Source organism: Chiloscyllium punctatum, chromosome 42, assembly GCF_047496795.1.
Source record: "Chiloscyllium punctatum isolate Juve2018m chromosome 42, sChiPun1.3, whole genome shotgun sequence".
In the NCBI taxonomy this organism is placed as follows: domain Eukaryota; kingdom Metazoa; phylum Chordata; class Chondrichthyes; order Orectolobiformes; family Hemiscylliidae; genus Chiloscyllium; species Chiloscyllium punctatum.
Genome location: NC_092780.1, coordinates 15,973,592 through 15,994,190, shown reverse-complemented (window position 1 = coordinate 15,994,190; position 20,599 = coordinate 15,973,592). Strand labels below are relative to the sequence as shown.

At 40.4% G+C, this 20,599-nt stretch overlaps 1 protein-coding gene across 2 annotated transcripts in view; it reads left to right on the top strand.

The window, feature by feature from the left end:
- kcnh4b (potassium voltage-gated channel, subfamily H (eag-related), member 4b) overlaps positions 1-20,599 on the top strand; it is a 169,977-nt gene that overhangs the window by 114,115 nt on the left and 35,263 nt on the right. For both annotated transcript variants that reach the window (XM_072561492.1, XM_072561493.1), the window contains exons 11-12: positions 6,915-7,129; positions 17,185-17,223. In XM_072561492.1, the coding sequence (XP_072417593.1) occupies positions 6,915-7,129; positions 17,185-17,223 (254 nt within the window). The remainder of the gene's footprint in view (positions 1-6,914; positions 7,130-17,184; positions 17,224-20,599) is intronic.

Below are 20,599 nucleotides of genomic sequence, written 5' to 3'. Positions count from 1 at the left end.
GTTCTGGTCGCCTCACTTTAGGAAAGATGTGGAAGCTTTGGAGAGGGTGCAGAGAAGATTTACCAGGATGTTGCCTGGAATGGAGAGTAGGTCATACGAGGATAGGTTGAGAGTTCTCGGCCTTTTCTCGTTGGAACGGCGAAGGATGAGGGGTGACTTGATAGAGGTTTATAAGATGATCAGAGGAATAGATAGAGTAGACAGTCAGAAACTTTTTCCACGGGTACAACAGAGTGTTACAAGGGGACATAAATTTAAGGTGAAGGGTGGAAGGTATAGGGGAGATGTCAGGGGTGGGTTCTTCACCCAGAGAGTGGTGGGGGCATGGAATGCGCTGCCCGTGGGAGTGGTAGAGTCAGATTCATTGGCGACCTTTAAGCGGCATTTGGATAGGTACATGGATGGGTGCTTAATCTAGGATAGAAGTTCGGCACAACATCGTGGGCCGAAGGGCCTGTTCTGTGCTGTATTGTTCTATGTTCTATGTTCTATGTTCTAAAGCTAATTCAATACTATAAGGATGGTCCATCCTATTCCAGTTGTCATTGTCCCCTGTTGACTGCTGTTTCATCTTGGATCTTTGTGTGGAACTATGCGTGGTAACTGAAATGCTATTGGATCACTGATTTTCATGCAGTGGACCTGGTTTTCAATAGTTGGAATTTTGCATCCTGGCATTGAATTTAAGAAATTATGGGGTGAACATAGTTCATTCATCTATCTTCTCCACAAGAGCTGCCTACACTCATTGATTTCCCATTCTCGCTGCCCATTACTTTGAATATTTGCTTTTTGACCTGATTTTCTTTCAAGAACAGTTTGATTTTGACAAACAGACGGAATGAAATTTCTCAGCAAAGTGGCAGCAAACAGGACCAGATAAAGATTGATTCTGTGAACTGAGGGAATAATGGGAGAAAAGAGTCTATTACAACTAAGACTTCGCAAGGTGCGATTGGAAGGACACACAGATACAGAGAATGAACCCACTTAAATATTTTAGAAGAAAAATTTATTTTTGATTGTTATGAGTCTTTTTATATGCCTCAAGCTCCCACCTAATAGAATTCCTCTCCTGCGCCAAACTGACAAACTGTACAGCAAGAGACACAGCAGAGAATGTGTAGTTAGTGATGAGGCAACACAACAGTGATTCACAGTTAGTTGGGGGAGAATGTGTGATAATTGATACAGCTGACTTTTGGTGCATCTAATGCTTCTTATTGCTACCTCTACCACTTCTCCCATTCTTTTTCAACTGCATTAATCGCTCCTGATGATTCCAAGATACAAATGACACCAATGCCTCTCCTCCTCCTTTGATTTTCTTGCTTCTGTTACTGCCTTCCTGCTGTTAGTTTCCCTGTTACAGAAGGAAAGAAATTGGTGAAACTTAGTATTGATACATACTGGTCCGACTCATCTTGTATCCATGAAAATGAAACACCTGTACCTTCACTTCCAGTTTCTCTTAACTGTTTTTTTAAACTCCCTCCAGTGTTTCAGTAACCTGAGAAACCAAATGTCACTATTTCACCTCAGATGGATTGCGAGGACTGGCTGGTTTGACTAGTAGTTTGTGGGGAGGCAGTAGCATTGTGGTGTTGTCACTGGATTGGAATGTAAAATCCCAAGTCAGTGTTTTGGGAATGAAGGACTGAATCCCACCATGATGAAATTTAAATGCAATGAAAATCTGAAGATAAATGCCGGTCTATTCTTTCCTTTAGGCTACCTGGTCTGGCCTACACCTGACTCCAGATCTGCAACAACATTTTTGTTTATCTAAGCTCTGAAATGATCTTTAGGAATGGGCAGTAAATACTGGTCCAACCAATGACAGCCACATCTCATGAACAAACAAGTACAAAAAATGGTGTCTTGGTGTCCACTGGTTTTCGATAGGAAGCTTGGTGGTTGTTGTTGTCAGCTAACTGCTCGTCTGATTGGCTATGGCAAGGGTGTCTCATTTCAAGCATATAGTTTAGCCTATTTAATATAGCTGGGCTATACACTAAAGAAACTTGGACCCTATTTTGTATGCCTTAATTCAATGTTTCATTTTAACATCAATGTTATAAATTAACAATATATGCAGCATTTCTGTTATTGTTATGCTATTGGCAAACAGGAAGGATTTGGACTTGCAAAGAGCAGAACGCTCCATGCATTAACTTTGCCACTTTACTACTGTGGATTGAGAGAAAATATGGCTCAATTACAGTGCCAGCTGCCAAAACAATTCAGTTTGGATGGTGCAACTTGTTTCACATCCAATTAATTACAGTATTTTTTTGGAAGTGTAGTCATCATTATATGTGCAGCTAAACTGCACCACAAATAGCAAGCGAAATGAACAAACAATTGAAACATAGAATTCTAAAGAAGTTCCTTACTTAGCCATCAAATATCCCTTGAATGGTTTATAATTCCCAACAATGTATCAATTCCCATCAATGTAAACAATGGCATATAATTCCTAACAATGTACCATTTCTTCAGTAATGTGTGAACCTGGATTATATGCATAAATCCCAATGTGGGTCTTAAACCCACAAACCTTCAATTCCAAAATGCCAACGCTACACCAAGCTGACAAGTGTAGAGTGTGAGGAAAGGATGAAGCAAATGATTATCATTTCAGCATTAAAATTAAAGTCCACTAGATCGCTTGACTGGACGGAATTTATATATAAAACAATTGGATAAGCACAGTGAGAAAGCTGATGGCTGTTTTATAAATTTTCAACCGTCGTGGTTTTTCTTTATATCAGATTCCAAATGTAGTCTCCTTAAAATAATGCTGCCTCATTTCAGCAACAGTGACCCTGGAATAGGTTAAATTTCTGTCAAAGCACCAATCAGTTTATTTTGTTTATGTGCTGAAAACCCGCATCAATATTTCTGCTGTTGCTAAGCTACAGATTTATATAATATGAGTAGGAGAGAGTACTTTCGTTGAGGTTCTGTGTATAATAGGTACTGCAGAAACAGGAACTGTTGCCAATTTTTTTTATTTGCAAACCCCTTCTCTAGTTCCTATTCAAATATTAAACAATTTGCCTTGTTCTCTCTGAAATAACTCCACAGAAGCTGGTATCCCGTCACCGTGCCACCCTTTATTTACACATGGGGAGTCCTTGACACTACTCCAGCTCCCTCAGAGCCAGCTCTCAGAGTGAACAGAAACCTCTGAAACTCGTTTTTTTAATCTGTCAGCCATGGCTCCCTGATTGGACCAGTTTAGCAGCCCCAGTCAGTGAATTCACATTCTACGAGGTCTACCTGGCTGACCTTGTTACAATAACTACACTCCCCTTTTATCCTCCCCATCATTACTGAAATGACTGACACAGCAGCTGATTATAATGGGATTCTGCAGTACTTTCTGTGAGTGAGGAAATTGTTCTGAAGAAGACTTAATGATTCAAAAGCTACATTAGGCGGGCAGCAAATCCTGTCAGCGCTGCGTGATTTTGCAGCACTCATAAAAAAAGACTGAAGTGAGACATAATTTTCTTTGCAACTCATGTGGATCTTGGGATTTTCTGTTTGGTTCAATCAAGTTTATTAGAAACAGACTAGTTCATCACATCTTCACAATATCCTCCTGGGTACTTGGCGTCTCTAGATTCTAACAATAACAAATTGATTCACAAAAAAAATGCTTGCTACTTATAATGAAAAGAGAGCCCAAAGGAACTCAAAATACAACACCTTCAGTAGAAACTAATACAATGTTAAATTGGCCTGTTTAGACAAACAACTTAAATGATTCGTAACTGTAAAAGTAAGAATTGGATTGATGAAAGCAATGTATTTACATAAATTAACAATTTCAAATATGCTAATAAAAATGCTGATTTTGAAATCATAAAACCGTCAATTTTATTCTTCTCACTGAACTTGATGTATTTTGTTACATTTTTCAACTCTCAAAATGACAAATGTTGAAATAGCAGTTGTCAACCAGTTCTGGTGACATAAAATTGACAATAGACAATAGACAATAGATGCAGGAGTAGGCCATTCAGCCCTTCGAGCCTGCACCGCCATTCAATATGATCATGGCTGATCATTCCCAATCAGTATCCTGTTCCAGCCTTATCTCCATAACCCTTGACTCCACTATCTTTAAGAGCTCTATCCAATTCTTTCTTAAATGAATCCAGAGACTGGGCCTCCACTGCCCTCTGGGGCAGAGCATTCCACACAGCCACCACTCTCTGGGTGAAGTAGTTTCTCCTCATCTCTGTCCTAAATGGTCTACCCCGTATTTTTAAGTTGTGTCCTCTGGTTCGGCACTCCCCCATCAGCAGAAATATGTTTCCTCCTGCCAGAGTGTCCAATCCTTTCATAATCCTATACGTTTCAATCAGATCCCCTCTCAGTCTTCTAAACTCAAGGGTATACAAGCCCAGTCGCTTCAGTCTTTCAGCGTAAGGTAATCCCGTCATTCCAGGAATTGACCTCGTGAACCTACGCTGCACTCCCTCAATAGCCAGAATGTCTTTCCTCAAATTTGGAGACCAGAACTGTACACAGTACTCCAGGTGTGGTCTCACCAGGGCCCTGTACAGCTGCAGAAGCACCTCTTTGCTTCTATACTCAATTCCTCTTGTTATGAAGGCCAGCATGCTATTAGCCTTCTTCACGACCTGCTGTACCTGCATGCTTGCCTTCATTGACTGGTGGACAAGAACACCCAGATCTCTCTGAACAGCCCCTTTACCTAATTTGATACCATTGAGGTAGTAATCTGCCTTCCTGTTCTTGCCACCAAAGTGGATAACCAGACATTTATCCACATTAAACTGCATCTGCCATGCATCTGCCCACTCACCTAACTTGTCCAGGTCACCCTGTACAATCTCCTAACATCCTCATCACATTTCACCCTACCACCCAGCTTTGTATCATCAGCAAATTTGCTAATGTTATTGCTGATACCATCTTCTATATCATTTACATATATTGTAAAAAGCTGCGGTCCCAGCACGGATCCGTGCGGTACCCCACTGGTCACTGCCTGCCATTCCGAAATGGAGCCATTTATCACTACCCTTTGTTTCCTATTAGCCAACCAATTCTCTATCCAATCTAGTACTTTGCCCCCAATACCGTGCACCCTAATTTTACTCACTAACCTCTTGTGTGGGACTTTATCAAAAGCTTTCTGAAAGTCCAAATTGTAACCTTTAGGAAGTGGTTAAAAAAAAAGACTTTGAAACTCATATAAAGCAGGATCCTCATAGCTCACAGATGGAGAACCCTTTCAATGTCTCCAGCCTGCTTTCAAAATCAACCTCCATTGTGAAGCAATGCTAGTGTAAACTAATGGTCAATTGAAAGAGTTTCTGAAGAAATCCTTGTTTCAAAGATATGTATTTTTAAATTGAATGATCATTTGCAGTTCAGTCAGTTCATTGATCAAATATATATAGACAAAATAAAATGATGATCTTGAATAGTCAAACCATACTGAGGAAACAATATGTTTGTGCAAGCTCAAACAACAAAGTGTGAAAAAAAAACTGGAGGTACTTGTCTGAGAGTCAAGTTTTCATGATTGTCTTGAAAAAAGTCAAAGCATTATTAGTGGGCAGTCGAGTGTGGGATAAGCTAAAAATTGATTTTTCCAGTCTACATTTACAAATAAAAAGGTAGTCACTGTAGTTCTACTGGACCATAGGGCTGCTCTCTTACAGAGACAAAGGATTAATGGTGGTTTAATCTGAGACTCCCCATGCCTCAGGCAAGGAGAAAGATTGAGAAGGAGAATACTTTATGGTAACTACAGCCAGTGCAGGGATTGAATCTGTATTGTTTGCACAACTCATCAACCTCCCAGCCAACTGAGCTAACAAGCCTCAAACACGAAACACGTTGTAATTTTCCAAATTAAGCTCCATTTTCTATGAAAGTTTCAAGCCTCCTACTTGAGATCTTCCATCCAATTTTCCAATATCAGGTTTTAATGGTGGTATTTTCTGACTGGCCATTGTTAGCTACATTATATAATGTTGAGGAGTTTTGGTTAAATGTAAGAAGAACTTGGTTCACTGTGAGGAAGGATTGTGTCACCTCTCAAAATAACAGCATGACAAAGACTGGGATTTCACCAAATGGGAAGATGACCAGGACACATATGGTTACTGCAAACATCGGTGCTTTTATTCTGCCCCATCTTAGCATTTTTGACAAAGCGGAAATATTAAATTTGAGTTTTGATTGAATTGTACTGGTAACGGTAGACATGGATTTTTTGAAGCATCATATCTTGGTCTCACTTTCTTTAATAATTATTTGGTGGAAATGTTTGTATTTTTTTTATTTGGTGGTAGTGTGTTACCGTTCAGTGAGGAAGAGTCAGTTGTTGTGGCAACATGTACTTGCGGATGCACAATGCATTCTGAAGCTAAGGATTATGATAGTAAATGCTCCAATGTTCTTTCCAGCACATGACTGCCCAGGAATCTTACTGTCTGTGCTGCCTGCCATTGGTGTAGAAGGATTTTCAGTATGTTACTCAACTTGTTTGATTGTATTATGAAATGCATCTTCCTTGGCCATCAAATTCTGGAGTGGGGCTTGAACCTAATCCTTCTGGTTCACAGGCAGGGATGCTACATAAATATTGTTTACATGCATAGAATTTACAGCACAGAAGCAAGTTATTTAGCCCAACTGTTTAAACCTTGTACAAGTCTTTCTCACCTGATACTCTTTAACTATTTTTAGACAACCTTTTGATCGTGGTTCTGTCTTCGCTCCTGTTTTAGGTCTCAACATAAGTCAGGTTACCTCTGTGCATGATCATTTTCCCCAATTCCTACCCACAAGAAAGATTTGTATTTCGACTTAATTGATGCCTTCAGATACTGAAAGATGTTCTGCACTGTTTTCCATTACAGGTAAAGGAGATCTGATCGGTGCAGACCTTTCAACCAAGGGCAAGGTGATTAAAACCAATGCAGATGTTAAAGCATTAACTTATTGTGACCTGCAATACATTAGTTTGCGAGGCCTGAGTGAGGTATTGCAACTTTATCCTGAATATTCAAGCAAATTCCTCGCTGACATTCACCATGACCTGACCTTCAACCTTGAAGAAGGGCGTGAAGCATTGGTAAGAGCAAATCTTTGAAAATATTTGACTTTTTAGAAATATCATGTTTGAAACACAGTTGCCTTCTTTGGGTATGTTCAAGTTCAGACATGATGTTTGGAAGATATATCTGCAGCTCAGCCAGAACCTATATAATCTAAATGCAAATTATTGAGTTCAAAATTGTCATAGAATCCCTATTGTGTGGAAACAGGCTGTTTGGACTAGCAAGTCCACATCAAACCTCCGAAGAGTAACCCACCCAGACCCATTCCCCTAACTAATGCACCTAACCTACACACCCCTGAACACAATGGGCAATTTAGCATGGGCAATTCACCAAAACTGCGCATCTTAGAACAGTGAGAGGAAACCAGGGCACCTGAAGGAAGCCCACGCAGACATGGGGAGAACGTGTAAACTTCACACAGACATCCGAGGCTGGAATCAGACCCTGGTCACTGGTGCTGTGAGTCAGCAGTGCTAACCACTGAGCCACCCTGCCACCCCAAGTTCTCTTATTGTCACAATGCTCCTGAATCTACTTGCTCTTTTACTGCTGTCCATTAAACCCTCCATCCAAATTGTTCAGTGACCACATGACTAGCTGTAACCCCAACCCAAATCACATCTCCAATTGTGTTTTTTTTTCCTGCCAGATTGTTGGAACGTTTTGATTTTTTTTTCAATACCCCCCAAGACCTATTCTACATTCTTTGTTTGTGCAAGCTGAACAACATCTCATTTTCCACTTGGGAACCCTGCAACATTCAGGACTCAATATGGAGTTCAACAATTTTAGGGACTGAACACTTTCTCCTTCTCCCATGTCCTTACCCAAACCCCCCTCCACACTAGCCCTTACATGGGCTGCTACCATAACCAACCCATTGGCAGCCATTAATAGTCCCCATTAGCAGCAATTGATTCTTCCAGGCTGGCCTTTCCCATTTCTTTGTCTGTCCATTGTTTTTCTCTCTCTCTGGGTTCCATCTCCACCTATTGTTTACTCCTTCACCAAACCCCCACTCCATCTTCAAAATATATACCAACCTTTTTCTAGTTCTGAAGTAGGGTGATGAGACCCAAAATGTGAACCATTCTTTCTCTTTACAGATGCTGTCAGACCTGCTGAATTTTTCCAGCAATTTCTGATTATGGTCCTACATTCTTTGTTTCTTTGATTGTATTGTAATGTATTGTGTGGCATAAAAATGTTAACTATGTTAAAATTTGAAGATCATAGATTTGTTAGTATGTTCTGTATGATGTGCATGAATGGGTGGCTGAAAAAAATTGAAACTTACATTTTTATATTTCAAAAACAATATGGTATCTTTTTGTTGTTTCCTGAGTATTTGTCCAGGTATCAGGAGATTTCACTCATTTTACATTTCAAGTTTGGGCACCTTCTAATGGGATTGGCAGTATACATCGAATAAAATGCATGGTGGCTCAGTGGTTACCACTGCTGCCTCACAGCACCAGGGATCCGGGTTCAATTCCCACCTTGGGCAACTGTCTGTGTGGAGTTTGCACATTCTCCCTGTGTCTACGTGGGTTTCCTCTGGGTGCTCTGGTTTCCTCCCACAGTCCAAGGATGTGCAGGTCAGGTGAATTGGCCTTGCTAAATTGTTCGTAGTGTTAGGTGCATTAGTCAGGGGTGAATATAGGGGAATGGGTCTGGCTGGATTGCTCTTCGGAGGGTCGGTGTGGACTTGTTGGGCCGAAGGGCCTGTTTCCACACTGTAGTGAATCTAATATAATCTAAAACTTGATATGATTGCACTTCCAGGTCTAAATTCTGGGTAACACTCATGGAATAAACCTTTGCCAATGTATATCAGCACAGTGCATTTCAAAGAATGAATATAATTATTAATAGCAACTGTTTTTTTCCAAGAAAGCTGATTAGAATCCAACCTAGACTAAAGAGCATAAAGACAAAACAAAGATTGAACAATAATGAGTGATTAAAGTTATCTATCAGAGTGCGTCATCAATGAATGTGTCACTCCATGTGTATTAATCCACTCATTTCACTATCTGACTCAAAGTTTGTGTCAGGCACTTTGAATTAAGTATCAAATTTCAAATTAATCCATCATAAAGCTGCCTGCAACTAAATAATTTTGAAAACAGTACATCATTGGATCTTGATAATTTCTTCAACAATTCTGGCCCAAACACTCATTGTGGAGAATCATGGGCCATTGAATTAGAATTAGCATTAGGTTTATTGTCATGTGTACCCAGGTACAGGAGTACAATGAAAAGTTTACAATGTTGCCCCTCACAACGCCATCACAGGTACAAAATATGTAGGTACCATTCTTAGATACAAAATAGAGAAATAAAAGAAAAGTTATATTACCTTATAGTGATTCATAGTATGACTTAGAAGTTAAAACAATAAACAGTATGGCCAGGTAAAGCAAGTTAAACTCAGAATACAGCTATACCTAGAAGTCAGATGACACCAGGTTATAATCCAACAGGTTTATTTAAAATCACAAGCTTTCAGAACGCTGCTCCGTTATCAGGTGACTTCTGATTTTGTCCACCTCAGTCCAATACCAGCATCTACAGCTCACAGCTGTAACTAAAGAAGTAAAAGATCACTTAAGAGCTGATAGCAACAAGGAGTCACTTAGCTCTGTTGGCTGGATGGCTGGGTTATGATGCAGACTGTGTTCAATTCCTGCTGAGGTGACCAACTCAATCTCTCCACTTGCCTATCAATTATCTCTCTCTAATGAGAGAGCAGCTCCATGATCTGGTTGGATAATGGTAGCATTCTTTTTACAACAGTTTCTTTCTAACAATGTGAACACTGCCCAGAATGGGATTTTTTTATTGTGTCACAACTCACTGGGCTAGCTGACTGGAAATCAAACCCTGCCATTCCTGAAGTCGTCAGAGCCAGGTTGATAGAAAGCATGGACCAAGTTTCTGTCATGAACAAGAAATCACTATTTATTACATGTCATTAGATTCTAGCTACAGGCAAACAAACAAACCAAATGAAGTAAGCTCTATAACTAAAACTCTAAACTCCTATTTAAACTCCCTTTACACACAGAGATGAGCTAAAATAAACAAGGGAAAAAGAACACATGGGTGGAAACTGTGAAAACCATTCCCTGGTCTTTGTTCACAAGAATTGTTGGGTGATTCTGTCTGATGCAGAGGTTTACTTTGGCCTTCCTTTTTCCAAATGCTTCCCCTGGTTTGCAAAAGGCACACTTGGCTGATTCACTATGAAAGGTCTCTGAATTATCCAATTCAATGTTACAACTTGTGGTATCTGCTGAAGGAAAGAAGGGTTGACTTTCTTTAACTTTAAAGTGGCTTACCGCAGAGAACTAATAGCTTTTTGACTTCTGCAGGTCTGCTGGTTTCTCTTATGGACTGAAATAGTTTCTCACTGTCTTGCTCACAGTCCTAGCTGTACAATCAGTCAACAAACCACTCAGCTTCACTTTTACACAACCCAGCAGCTCCTGTTCATCTACACACTTCTGGAGCCAACAGTTATACAGGGTTCACGAGCATCATCAAGTTTCTTGCTTTCAAAACTTTCAGCCATCCGAGTAAATCCCTGGGTTTCACAACAGTTATTTCCCCATTTAGTCTACAGTTTTAAAAAACACGAAAAATAAAAACACATGGTCTTTACAAAGGGCTCATGGAAGATGAGATGCAAAAAAAACTGTAAGATGAATCTGGATGGATGAGCCAAGAATGGTCCAATGGTCTTCCTTTACTGTATCTGCCTTGTAGGAGAAAGTGAGGACTGCAGATGCTGGAGATCAGAGCTGAAAAATGTGTTGTTGGAAAAGCGCAGCAGGTCAGGCAGCAGCCAAGGAGCAGGAGAATCGACGTTTCGGCCTTGTGCTGTTATGTGACTGCACATCAGGTTCAATAAATTATCCTTTCACCCAAAAAAGAAACCATCACATTTGCAGTTTTTCTTATAGAAATCTTTGTCCTGTATTTACTGAATTATCCAGTCAATTTAATCCTGAGGAAAGGAACTTATCAAGAACAAGATTGGGAAAGAAATCCAAAGATCGATGAATGAGATGACCCCATTATCATGATGCAGCCTTTATTAAAATCACTCTGTCTGGGGTTCAGTTTGTAAGCAATTCTTACCTCACCATCTCATTGAAATTCCCATTTCTCATGGACTTCCTTGTAACTAGGCAATTTATCAAAGTCTTATCTTGCTGAAAGCCATCCTAATCTGGCCTGGTGTATTACCCACAAGGCACTAGTATAAATCTGCATTTAATGTATCATTCAATACCTAAGAGTTCAGCATCAAGAATCTTTGAACTACTTGCAATCTGTATCAATTTCTATGCAAAAACTTTTTGCCAGACAACTGACTGATGTTGGGGGTCGAGAGTGTGAAGCTGGGAAAGCACAGCTGGTCAAGTAGCATCCGAGGAGCAGGAGAATCGACATTTCGGGCAAAAGTCCTTCATCAGGAATGAGGCTTATGGGCCGGGGCTGAGAGATAAATGGGAGAGGGTGGGACTGGGGAGGAAGGTAGCTGAGAAAGCAATAGGTGGATGAAGATGAGGGAGAAGGTGATAGGTCGGGGGGGGGGAGCAGGAGTGATGGACAGGTCTGGATGGTAGTACCCAGTTGGAGGCTTGAGACTAGGATAATGTGGGAGGAGGGGAAATGAGGAAGCTAGTGCAATCCATATTTATCCCAAGATGGAATATGAGGTGTTCTTCCTCCAGGAAGGTAAGGGTTTGGAGGTGGAGAAGGCCCAGGACCTGCATGTTCTTGATGGAGTGGGAGGGGGAGTTGAAGTGTTCATCCACTGGGTAGTGGGGTTGGTTGGTGCGGGTGTCCCAGAAATGTTCTCTGAAACGATCCGCAAGAAGGTGTCCTGTCTCCCCAATGTAGAGGAGACCACATCGGGTGCAATGGGTGCAGTGGATGACATTGATAGAGGTACAGGTAAATTTCTGATTGATGTAGCCTCAGGGCCATTCTTCTCTTTTGAGTGAGTGGGCAGAGATATGAAGAATGAACTTTCAATGATATGATAAATAAAAATCCAGCTGTAGCTGTTTGATGTTAAAGAAGAACCATGTGATCAATAACAAAGAGAAAAAAGTTACATTGTCTGAGCTCAAGTTAATGACAGTCTTAAAAGATTGCTAAATCACGAGGGTACCCAACAACTGCAGTAATGTCAGCTTTATGGCAATGTTGTATACAGCGATCAGTTTCCTACCTTTAACTCCTCTCGACCATGTGTGTCTGTAATGCATATCTACACAAAGGAAACAGAGGCAAGCATGTTAGAGTCATAGAGTCATAGAGATGTACAGCATGGAAACAGACCCTTCGATCCAACCTGTCCATTGCGATCAGATATCCCAACCCAATCTAGTCCCACCTGCCAGCACCCAGCCCATATCCCTCCAAACCCTTCCTATTCATATACCCATCCAAATGCCTCTTAAGTGTTGCAATTGTACCAGCCTCCACCACATCCTCTGGCAGCTTAGTCCATACACGTACCACTCTCTGTGTGAAAAGGTTTCCCCTTAGGTCTCTTTTATATCTTTCCCCTCTCACCCTAAACCTATGCCCTCTGGTTCTGGACTCCCCCAACCCAGGGAAAAGACTTTGTCTATTTATTCTATCCATGCCCCTCATAATTTTATAAACCTCTATAAGGTCACCCCTCAGCCTCTGATGCTCCAGGGAAAACAGCCCCAGCCTGTTCAGCCTCTCCCTATAGCTCAAATCCTCCAACCTTGGCGACATCCTTGTAAATCTTTTCTGAACCCTTTCAAGTTTCACCAACATCTTTCCCATAGGAAGGAGACCAGAATTGCACACAATATTCCAACAGTGGCCTAACCAATGTCCTGTTCAGCCGCAACATGATCTCCCAACTCCTGTACTCAATATTCTGGCTAATAAAGGAAAGTATACCAAACGCCTTCTTCACTATCCTATCTACCTGCGACTCCACTTTCAAGGAGCTATGAACCTGCACTCCAAGGTCTCCCTATTCAGCAACACTCCCTAGGACCTTACCATTAAGTTTTCTTTGTCTGCCTGACAGTACTAAGCACAGAAACACTTATCAGTCATTTTAAAACAAAGTTTTGCTTCTGTATAACTGAAGCACCTTCTGACTACTTCATTGGCCGTAAAGCACTTTGAGAGGTCTGGTGGTTGGTGAAAATATTCACGTATTTTATGTATATATACATAAATATATTATATACACACTATATACATGCAGATCTTTTCTTCCCTTTCCAATTTCTCCATCCTTATCAATCATAGTGCAAAACCACTAACAAACAGTAGCTATAAACTAGCAATTTAGCGGCTTGTACCAAAGCATGTTTGAAACGTGACCAGCAACAGGAAGGCATAAATGGTGAGAGATCAACCTGAGTAACAGCAGTAGGGAGAAAGGGTCCTGGGACTGACAGCTTCATGAACATGAAAACTGTGCTCCAGAACCCTGCATTAACTGAGGACAATATCAAAGAAGGTCTAAAAGCAACATGAATAGAATTGAGCCTGCCTTCTTAAACCAGCAAAATGTAAAGGCTTCATTAAGCATTAAATATCATTGGACTGGATTCTAATGCAACTCCAGCTTTTCTTGATGTCCACTAGCAGTTTCCTTGGCAGCGAGTTAACTACAGCAAATACCCTCAACTTTATCTCTGCAATGTCCACCTTCAAAGAGGAACCCTATTGAACCAATACAAAGCCTTTCCATCACCTACTGCAGTTATCTTTATAGATTGTTGTTTGATATTTATGGCTTATTTTTGATATTAATGGTGGTGGTCTACCTTTTGTGCTGTGGACAAATTGGTTTGCTTTTTCAATAACGTTTGGACATAGTAATATCATCTGCTGTATATTAAAACACAGTTTGAAGAAAACAACATGTTTAGTGCAGGATGTACAAACACATGTCCATTTGGAACACAAGTGTTATCTGCTTCTGGATGGGAAACGTATTGTTTTAGCAGGAAATTTGACTGGATGCAATAACAGTATTGACCATTGCTATCTTTCACAGCAATAAACCCATTTTGCCCACTTGCACAAAAAGTGATGACTTGAAACTTTGTCACATCTAGATGCTTATAAAAATCCTTTTTAGGGCATGTGGTGTTGTGGACTTCTTTTGAAGAAGGGCTTATGCTCCTGCTCCTTGGATGCTGCCTGACCTGCTGCGCTTTTCCAGCAACACATTTTTCAGTGACTTCTTTTGAGAGCCAGCTGTTTATTAATGTATCACATTGTGCCCTACTTAATCAACAGCAGAAATCAGATTCAGAACATATCACATGGGACACTATTTTTATGTAGGAGTCACCTCATGGGCATTCTAATCTGGAATACAATCCAGATATCTGTGCTCTAACATTTGTTATGATGACAGGCACTGAGAGTGCATGCAGGGTAAGAAGGTTGGGCTGATGTTTTTGTTCCATGTAAAAACAGCTCTCAAGATCTAATCTAGTTGAATTTTTTTGAATGTAAATGTAATTGCTAAACTCAATCCACAAAGATTTTATTCCAGTTACAATGATAGCTTAAAATTCATCATTTTACGATTTGAAGACTTGGCTTGACTATCAAAAAAATTGAAAGGTGTGTGTGTGTCTAGGGTTGAATGCATGTTTAGGACTGAACGCATGGGTGGATGCAATTGTGTGTATATTTGAAAGTGTGTTTGCATACTCGGTTACGTAATTCATATTATTGCATCTAAGAAGGCTTTAAAATCATCAAATCAGTTATATATTGTCAGTTCAGAACTCCGAATGACTTATCCAGTCACATGACCATTGCATCATTGTCCCACGGGATTTTTATATATTACCTTATTATTACTTATTATTTTGTTAATCATTAATGTGTAATGCCAGTCATTCAAAACCCACACCAATGATGACAGTGTTGCATGTGTAATCCCTACAGATCTGTTCACATTTTTGTTCAATCCCAAGAAACACCATTTTAACAATTGGGCTATTTTCTCAACTGTGTGCAAAATTTTGGGGAATCTCTATCACAGTCAAAATGTTTAATGCATCTGAGAACTTACCTGACCTTTCTTGAACCATTGAGGTTTTTATTGCAGTTAGAGTGTGGCAATAATAACAATAACAAAGTGCAAGTATTAGGTTTTGTACAGAAAGGACCACCTTGCCTTATGTGGTATCATACATTCCAGTATGAAACAAACCCTGGCTGACGTAAGCAGCAGAGAGAGTTGTGGAATTCTGTCCCCCTTTAATTTTCACCATGGTCTGAGTTAGCAATCCAGTAGCATGGAGCAGATTCAATGTGCTATCTCGTCTCGGGTTCCTTGGAATGTTAAAAGTACGTGTAAGCTGGAATCTTGCCATGCACACCAAATGCAAGTGCGCATTTGCTGCATGCTGTTGCAAAAGATAGCAGCAATGTTCCATGTCAAATGTTGCACTTTGTGCAAATTTATGATTGCCTTCTAGTCGGAGATTAACCCAGCCTGCTGTTCACTAATTCCAAAGTTGCACTCTGCAGACTTGTTGCTCTCAAGCATTCAGAATGTCGGTTAGCTTGATGCTACAAAGGAGGTTTACAAATTGGAGGATTCAACAAAAATAAATTCCACGCTTGGTATCAATAACACATTTTGTTTTGGTGGGATTACCAAGTGTCAGAATTCCTCGAATGCCTACAGGAAACAGTTAGCAACTCCTGGGAAGATTATATTAATCAGACACAGGAAGGGAAAAGTTGCCCCTGGTCATGACTTTTCATGCTAAAAAAATGTAGTGCTTAAAAAGCAGCTTTTCTCACACAGTGTTGTAAAATCAATAACTTATAAACATGTTAGAGTTGCTAATAAGTAGAAGGAATTGAACCGTTTAGTTTTCTCTGTGCGCTGTGGCTGTAATGTTTGTGATAAATGAATCTGTCCTGTTTTGAGATAATTACTGATCAAAATGGAACTCCCGATCTGTTTTCCAGGAACAATCACTCTTAAAATAATGATTGTCTAGGATACCTTAATATACAAAGTGAACAATGTTAATATGCAAATAGATAACTTAACTATTGTCAGGAAATAGTTCTGATGAGATCCATCAAGATGTCTCTGCAAATGTTAAACCCTACCCACCCTTCCCAGATTCTGATAGATGATGTCAAACATGCTGAGAGATGATTTTTCTCATTAGGATGCTGCAATTTACAGGACAGTTGTGACCATAAGATGCTTGCACACAATGTAATTGAGACAGTATTTTCCTTTTATAGATAGATCAGAGGTGGATTGGTTTTAGTGCCTTCTCCTCTCAAAATAATGCTGTCATGGGGATTTGTGTGGCTCACTGAGGCATTCCCATTTCTCACAATAGCCATGCTTACTCTGTACTGGAGTCACTGTTATTTCAGCTGATACCAGGGCACATTTGTCCTGCAAGCCCACCCTCTCAGAATTTAGCTTGGGTCTGCTCAGATTGATGTTAATTAATTTCTGGATTAGTGGTGCTGGAAGAGCACAGCAGTTCAGGCAGCATCCAAGGCGCTTCAAAATCGACATTTCGGGCAAAAGCCCTTTGCCCGAAACGTCGATTTCGAAGCTCCTTGGATGCTGCCTGAACTGCTGTGCTCTTCCAGCACCACTAATCCAGAATCTGGTTTCCAGCATCTGCAGTCATTGTTTTTACCTTGATGTTAATTAATGTCTAGCATCTAAAGAATGCCTTCTTTCCATTATTCTGGGTGCAGCATGGGTCAATGCCTTGTTGGTTAAGGTCGATATTGTCATTCAGTTTTTAACCAGTTAACATCAGTGATTACCCGAACAAACCCATTATATTTCTGTCTGCCACAATAAGTTTTAAGTACAATCCCAGTACCATTTTCTTCAGATATTATGGTTGCTACCTGGATTTGATAATCATTACGAGATTCTCTAAATGTAAATTCAGATATAGATCACTCTTGTGATGATTGCTGATCTGTTCTAGTTGATTGCACAATCTTAATTGCATCTATTGTTTTCACAGGGATTCTCAAAGTTCGCTAAATCCCCCAGACTTTCCCAGGTATGTTGGCTGTTATATTCTCGTGCGTACCATGTAGTGTAAATGAGGGCGATGATGAGCAATAAAACAAACTGGAAAAAACAGAATTGGTTGACAATCCTAAGGAACTTCTAGATAAGCTTGTTCTGTATTTGTGGTGGAGCTATTGATCTAAACTGGCAGTTATCGAATTGTCTCATTAGTACGGCTGCAATTGTAATTTTACCTTGGAGCCTATTCTTAACATTTGTGGCTTCATATATGTACAAAGCAATGCAGAATACACAAATTAGCATTAATTCACTCCGTTAGTATGTAACAAAGACCTTGTCAGCTCTCAGCAGCTTTAGGCGGTTCACTCAACTATTTACATTTCAAATTTGACAGGACACTGGAGTTGTACACCATTAAGTGATAAACCATATGTTGGTTTAAGGCCATCTTCACTAATTCCTGAGATGCTAAAGGTTGGGGCTTTTGCCAAAAGTGGTCAAACTGTGAACTGGGATGTTATTGGTTGGTTGGTTGAGAAGGAAATCCAGAAAGCTATATTAACAGGGCTGCCATGAATGGAGGGAGAGGAGGCGTCATGGAAATGCGCCTGTGGGTTCCAATCATACCCACGAAACTCAGAAGATAAAAACTGTTGTCAGACCTAGCTTACATGAATAAAGAACAGTGTACTGTTGGATTGTCTGTGTGGAATTACGCAAATACTTACAGTCATATTAGATGCAAATTTGATGTGTCAACGTTTTAAAGTGAAATGTAACTTTCTATTTAAAGTATAATTCATGTTTTATTATGCAGTGTTCTGATTCATGATCATTTAAAAGTTGCAAAAAGTAAAATCTTGTTAGTAATTTCTTCATTTGGGGATCAATGGACAAATCTGGCTCCTTTGGTTTATGGCTCCCCAATAGAGACCACGACACTGAAATACCATTGTGGTGGACAGTCTAGGATATCTAACTTGAAAAGAATGAGCATTTTTCCTGAGTAGGTTTGTAACAAAACATCTCAATTCACCTCTGTCCAGAAATTCATAAATGTTGTATTTTTTTCTGAAACCACTAAACTTGGAAAGGAACATTATTCCATATGTAAAAGAAAAAGAATTTGATGATTTGACCCTTTGTATTCTATCATGTTTGCATTAATCGATTACCTTCTCGTAGAATCACAGAGTCATACAGCACAGAAACGAACCCTTTTAGATTTAGATTACTTACAGTGTGGAAACAGGCCCTTCGGCCCAACAAGTCCACACCGCCCCGCCGAAGCGTAACCCACCCATACCCCTACATCTACATCTACATCTACCCCTTACCTAACACTACGGGCGATTTAGCATAGCCAATTCACCTGACCTGCACATTTTTGGACTGTGGGAGGAAACCGGAGCACCCAGAGGAAACCCACGCAGACACGGGGAGAACGTGCAAACTCCACAGTCAGTCACCTGAGGCGGGAATTGAACCCGGGTCTCCGGCGCTGTGAGGCAGCAGTGCTAACCACTGTGCCACCGTGCCGCCCAACTCATTCATGCCAACCAAGTTTCCCAAACTAAACTAGTCCCACTTGCCTGTGTTTGGCCCATATACCTCCAAACCTTTCCTATTCACATACCTGTCCAAATGTCTTTTAAATGTTGCATCTGTACCTGCATCCACACTTCCTCTGGCAATTCATTCCACATACGAACCATCGTCTGTGTGAAAAAGTTGCCTCTCAGCTCCATTTTAAATCTTTCTCCTCTCACCTTAAAAAACATACCCCTTAGTTTTGAACCCTCCCACCCTAGAGAAAAGATTTTAGCTATTTACCTTATCTATGCCCGTTCTGAATTTATAAACCTCAACCACCTACGTTCTACTGAAAAAAGTCCCAGCCTATTTAACCTCTGCTTATAACTCAAACTCCCCCAGTCCTCAACATTCTGGTAAATATTTTCTGAAACCTCTCCAATTTAATAATATCCTTCCTGTAGTAGGATGACCAGAACAGCACTCAGTTTTCCAGAACAGGCCTCACCAGCTTCCCGAACAACCTCAACATGGCATCCTAGCTCCTGTACTCAGTCTGAGCATTAAAGGCAAGTGTGCTAAACACCTTCTTAACGATCCTGTCCACCTGTGACATAACTTTCAAAGAACTATGCACCTGAACCCCTGGGTCTCTATTTCATAATGCTATCCATGGACCTACCACTAACTATATAAGTCCTGCCCTTGTTTATTTTACTAAAATGCAATACCTTGCATTTGTCCAAATTAAATGGTATCCCCCACTCCTTAGGCTATTGGCCCAATTGATCAAGATCATTTTGTAATCTTAGGTAATCTTCTTCACTATTGACTTTACCATCAATTTTGGTTTTGTCCGCAAACATACTAACCATGCCTCCTAAATTCTCATCCAAATCACCTATATAAATGACAAATGACAGTGGACCCAGCACCGATCCGTATGGAACATCGCTGGTCACAGGCTTCCAGTCCAAAAAGCAATCCTCCACCACCAGTCTCTGACAAAATTTTGGATCTAAATGGTAAGCTGTCCCTGAATCCCATGTGATTTACTGATTAGTCTACTATGTGGAATCTTGTTAAAGGCTTTATTAAAGTCCATGCAGACAACACCACTCTGGCCTCATCTATCTTCTTGGTTACTTCCCAAAAAAACTCAACCAAATTTGTGAGACACAACTTCCCATGCACAAAACCATGTTGACTATCCCTAATCAGTCCTGGCCTCTCCATATGCATGTAAATCCATCTTTCAGACTCACCTCCAACAACTTACCCACCACCAATGTCAGACTCACTGGTCCATAGTTCTCAGTGTTCTCTTTACAACCTTTAACAAATACGGGCCATCCTCCAGCCCTCCAGAACCGCACCCATGGCTGTAGATGATACAAATATCTCTGTTAGGGGCTTGCAATCTCTCCCCTAGCTTTTTGCACTTGACCACGTCCCAGAGATTTATTCACATTTGTGTTTTAAGGCCTTCAGCACCTCCTCTTTTGTAATGTGAACTGTTTTCATGACATCAATATTTATTTCCTCAAGTTCCCTAGTTTCCACATCTTTCTCCACAGTACATTTAGTATCTCTCCTATCTCCTGTGATTCAGCACATAGATGACCTCATTGATTTTTTTCAGGGGCCTTTTCTCTCCCCATTGCATTTTTGCTTTCATGTACATGTTTCTCATATACAATAAGTGAGGTTTATTTGTGTGTATAACAGCTGAATGTTCCCAGTAATTGGCTCAGTTAATTCAACTAACTTTTACTCCAGCTGCTAATTATCCAGATCTGCAATGGTTTTTTTTTGAAAGGTGAGCAACTCCCTATGTTCCATTCTTCTTCTCAGTGGAGGTAACCAATCTC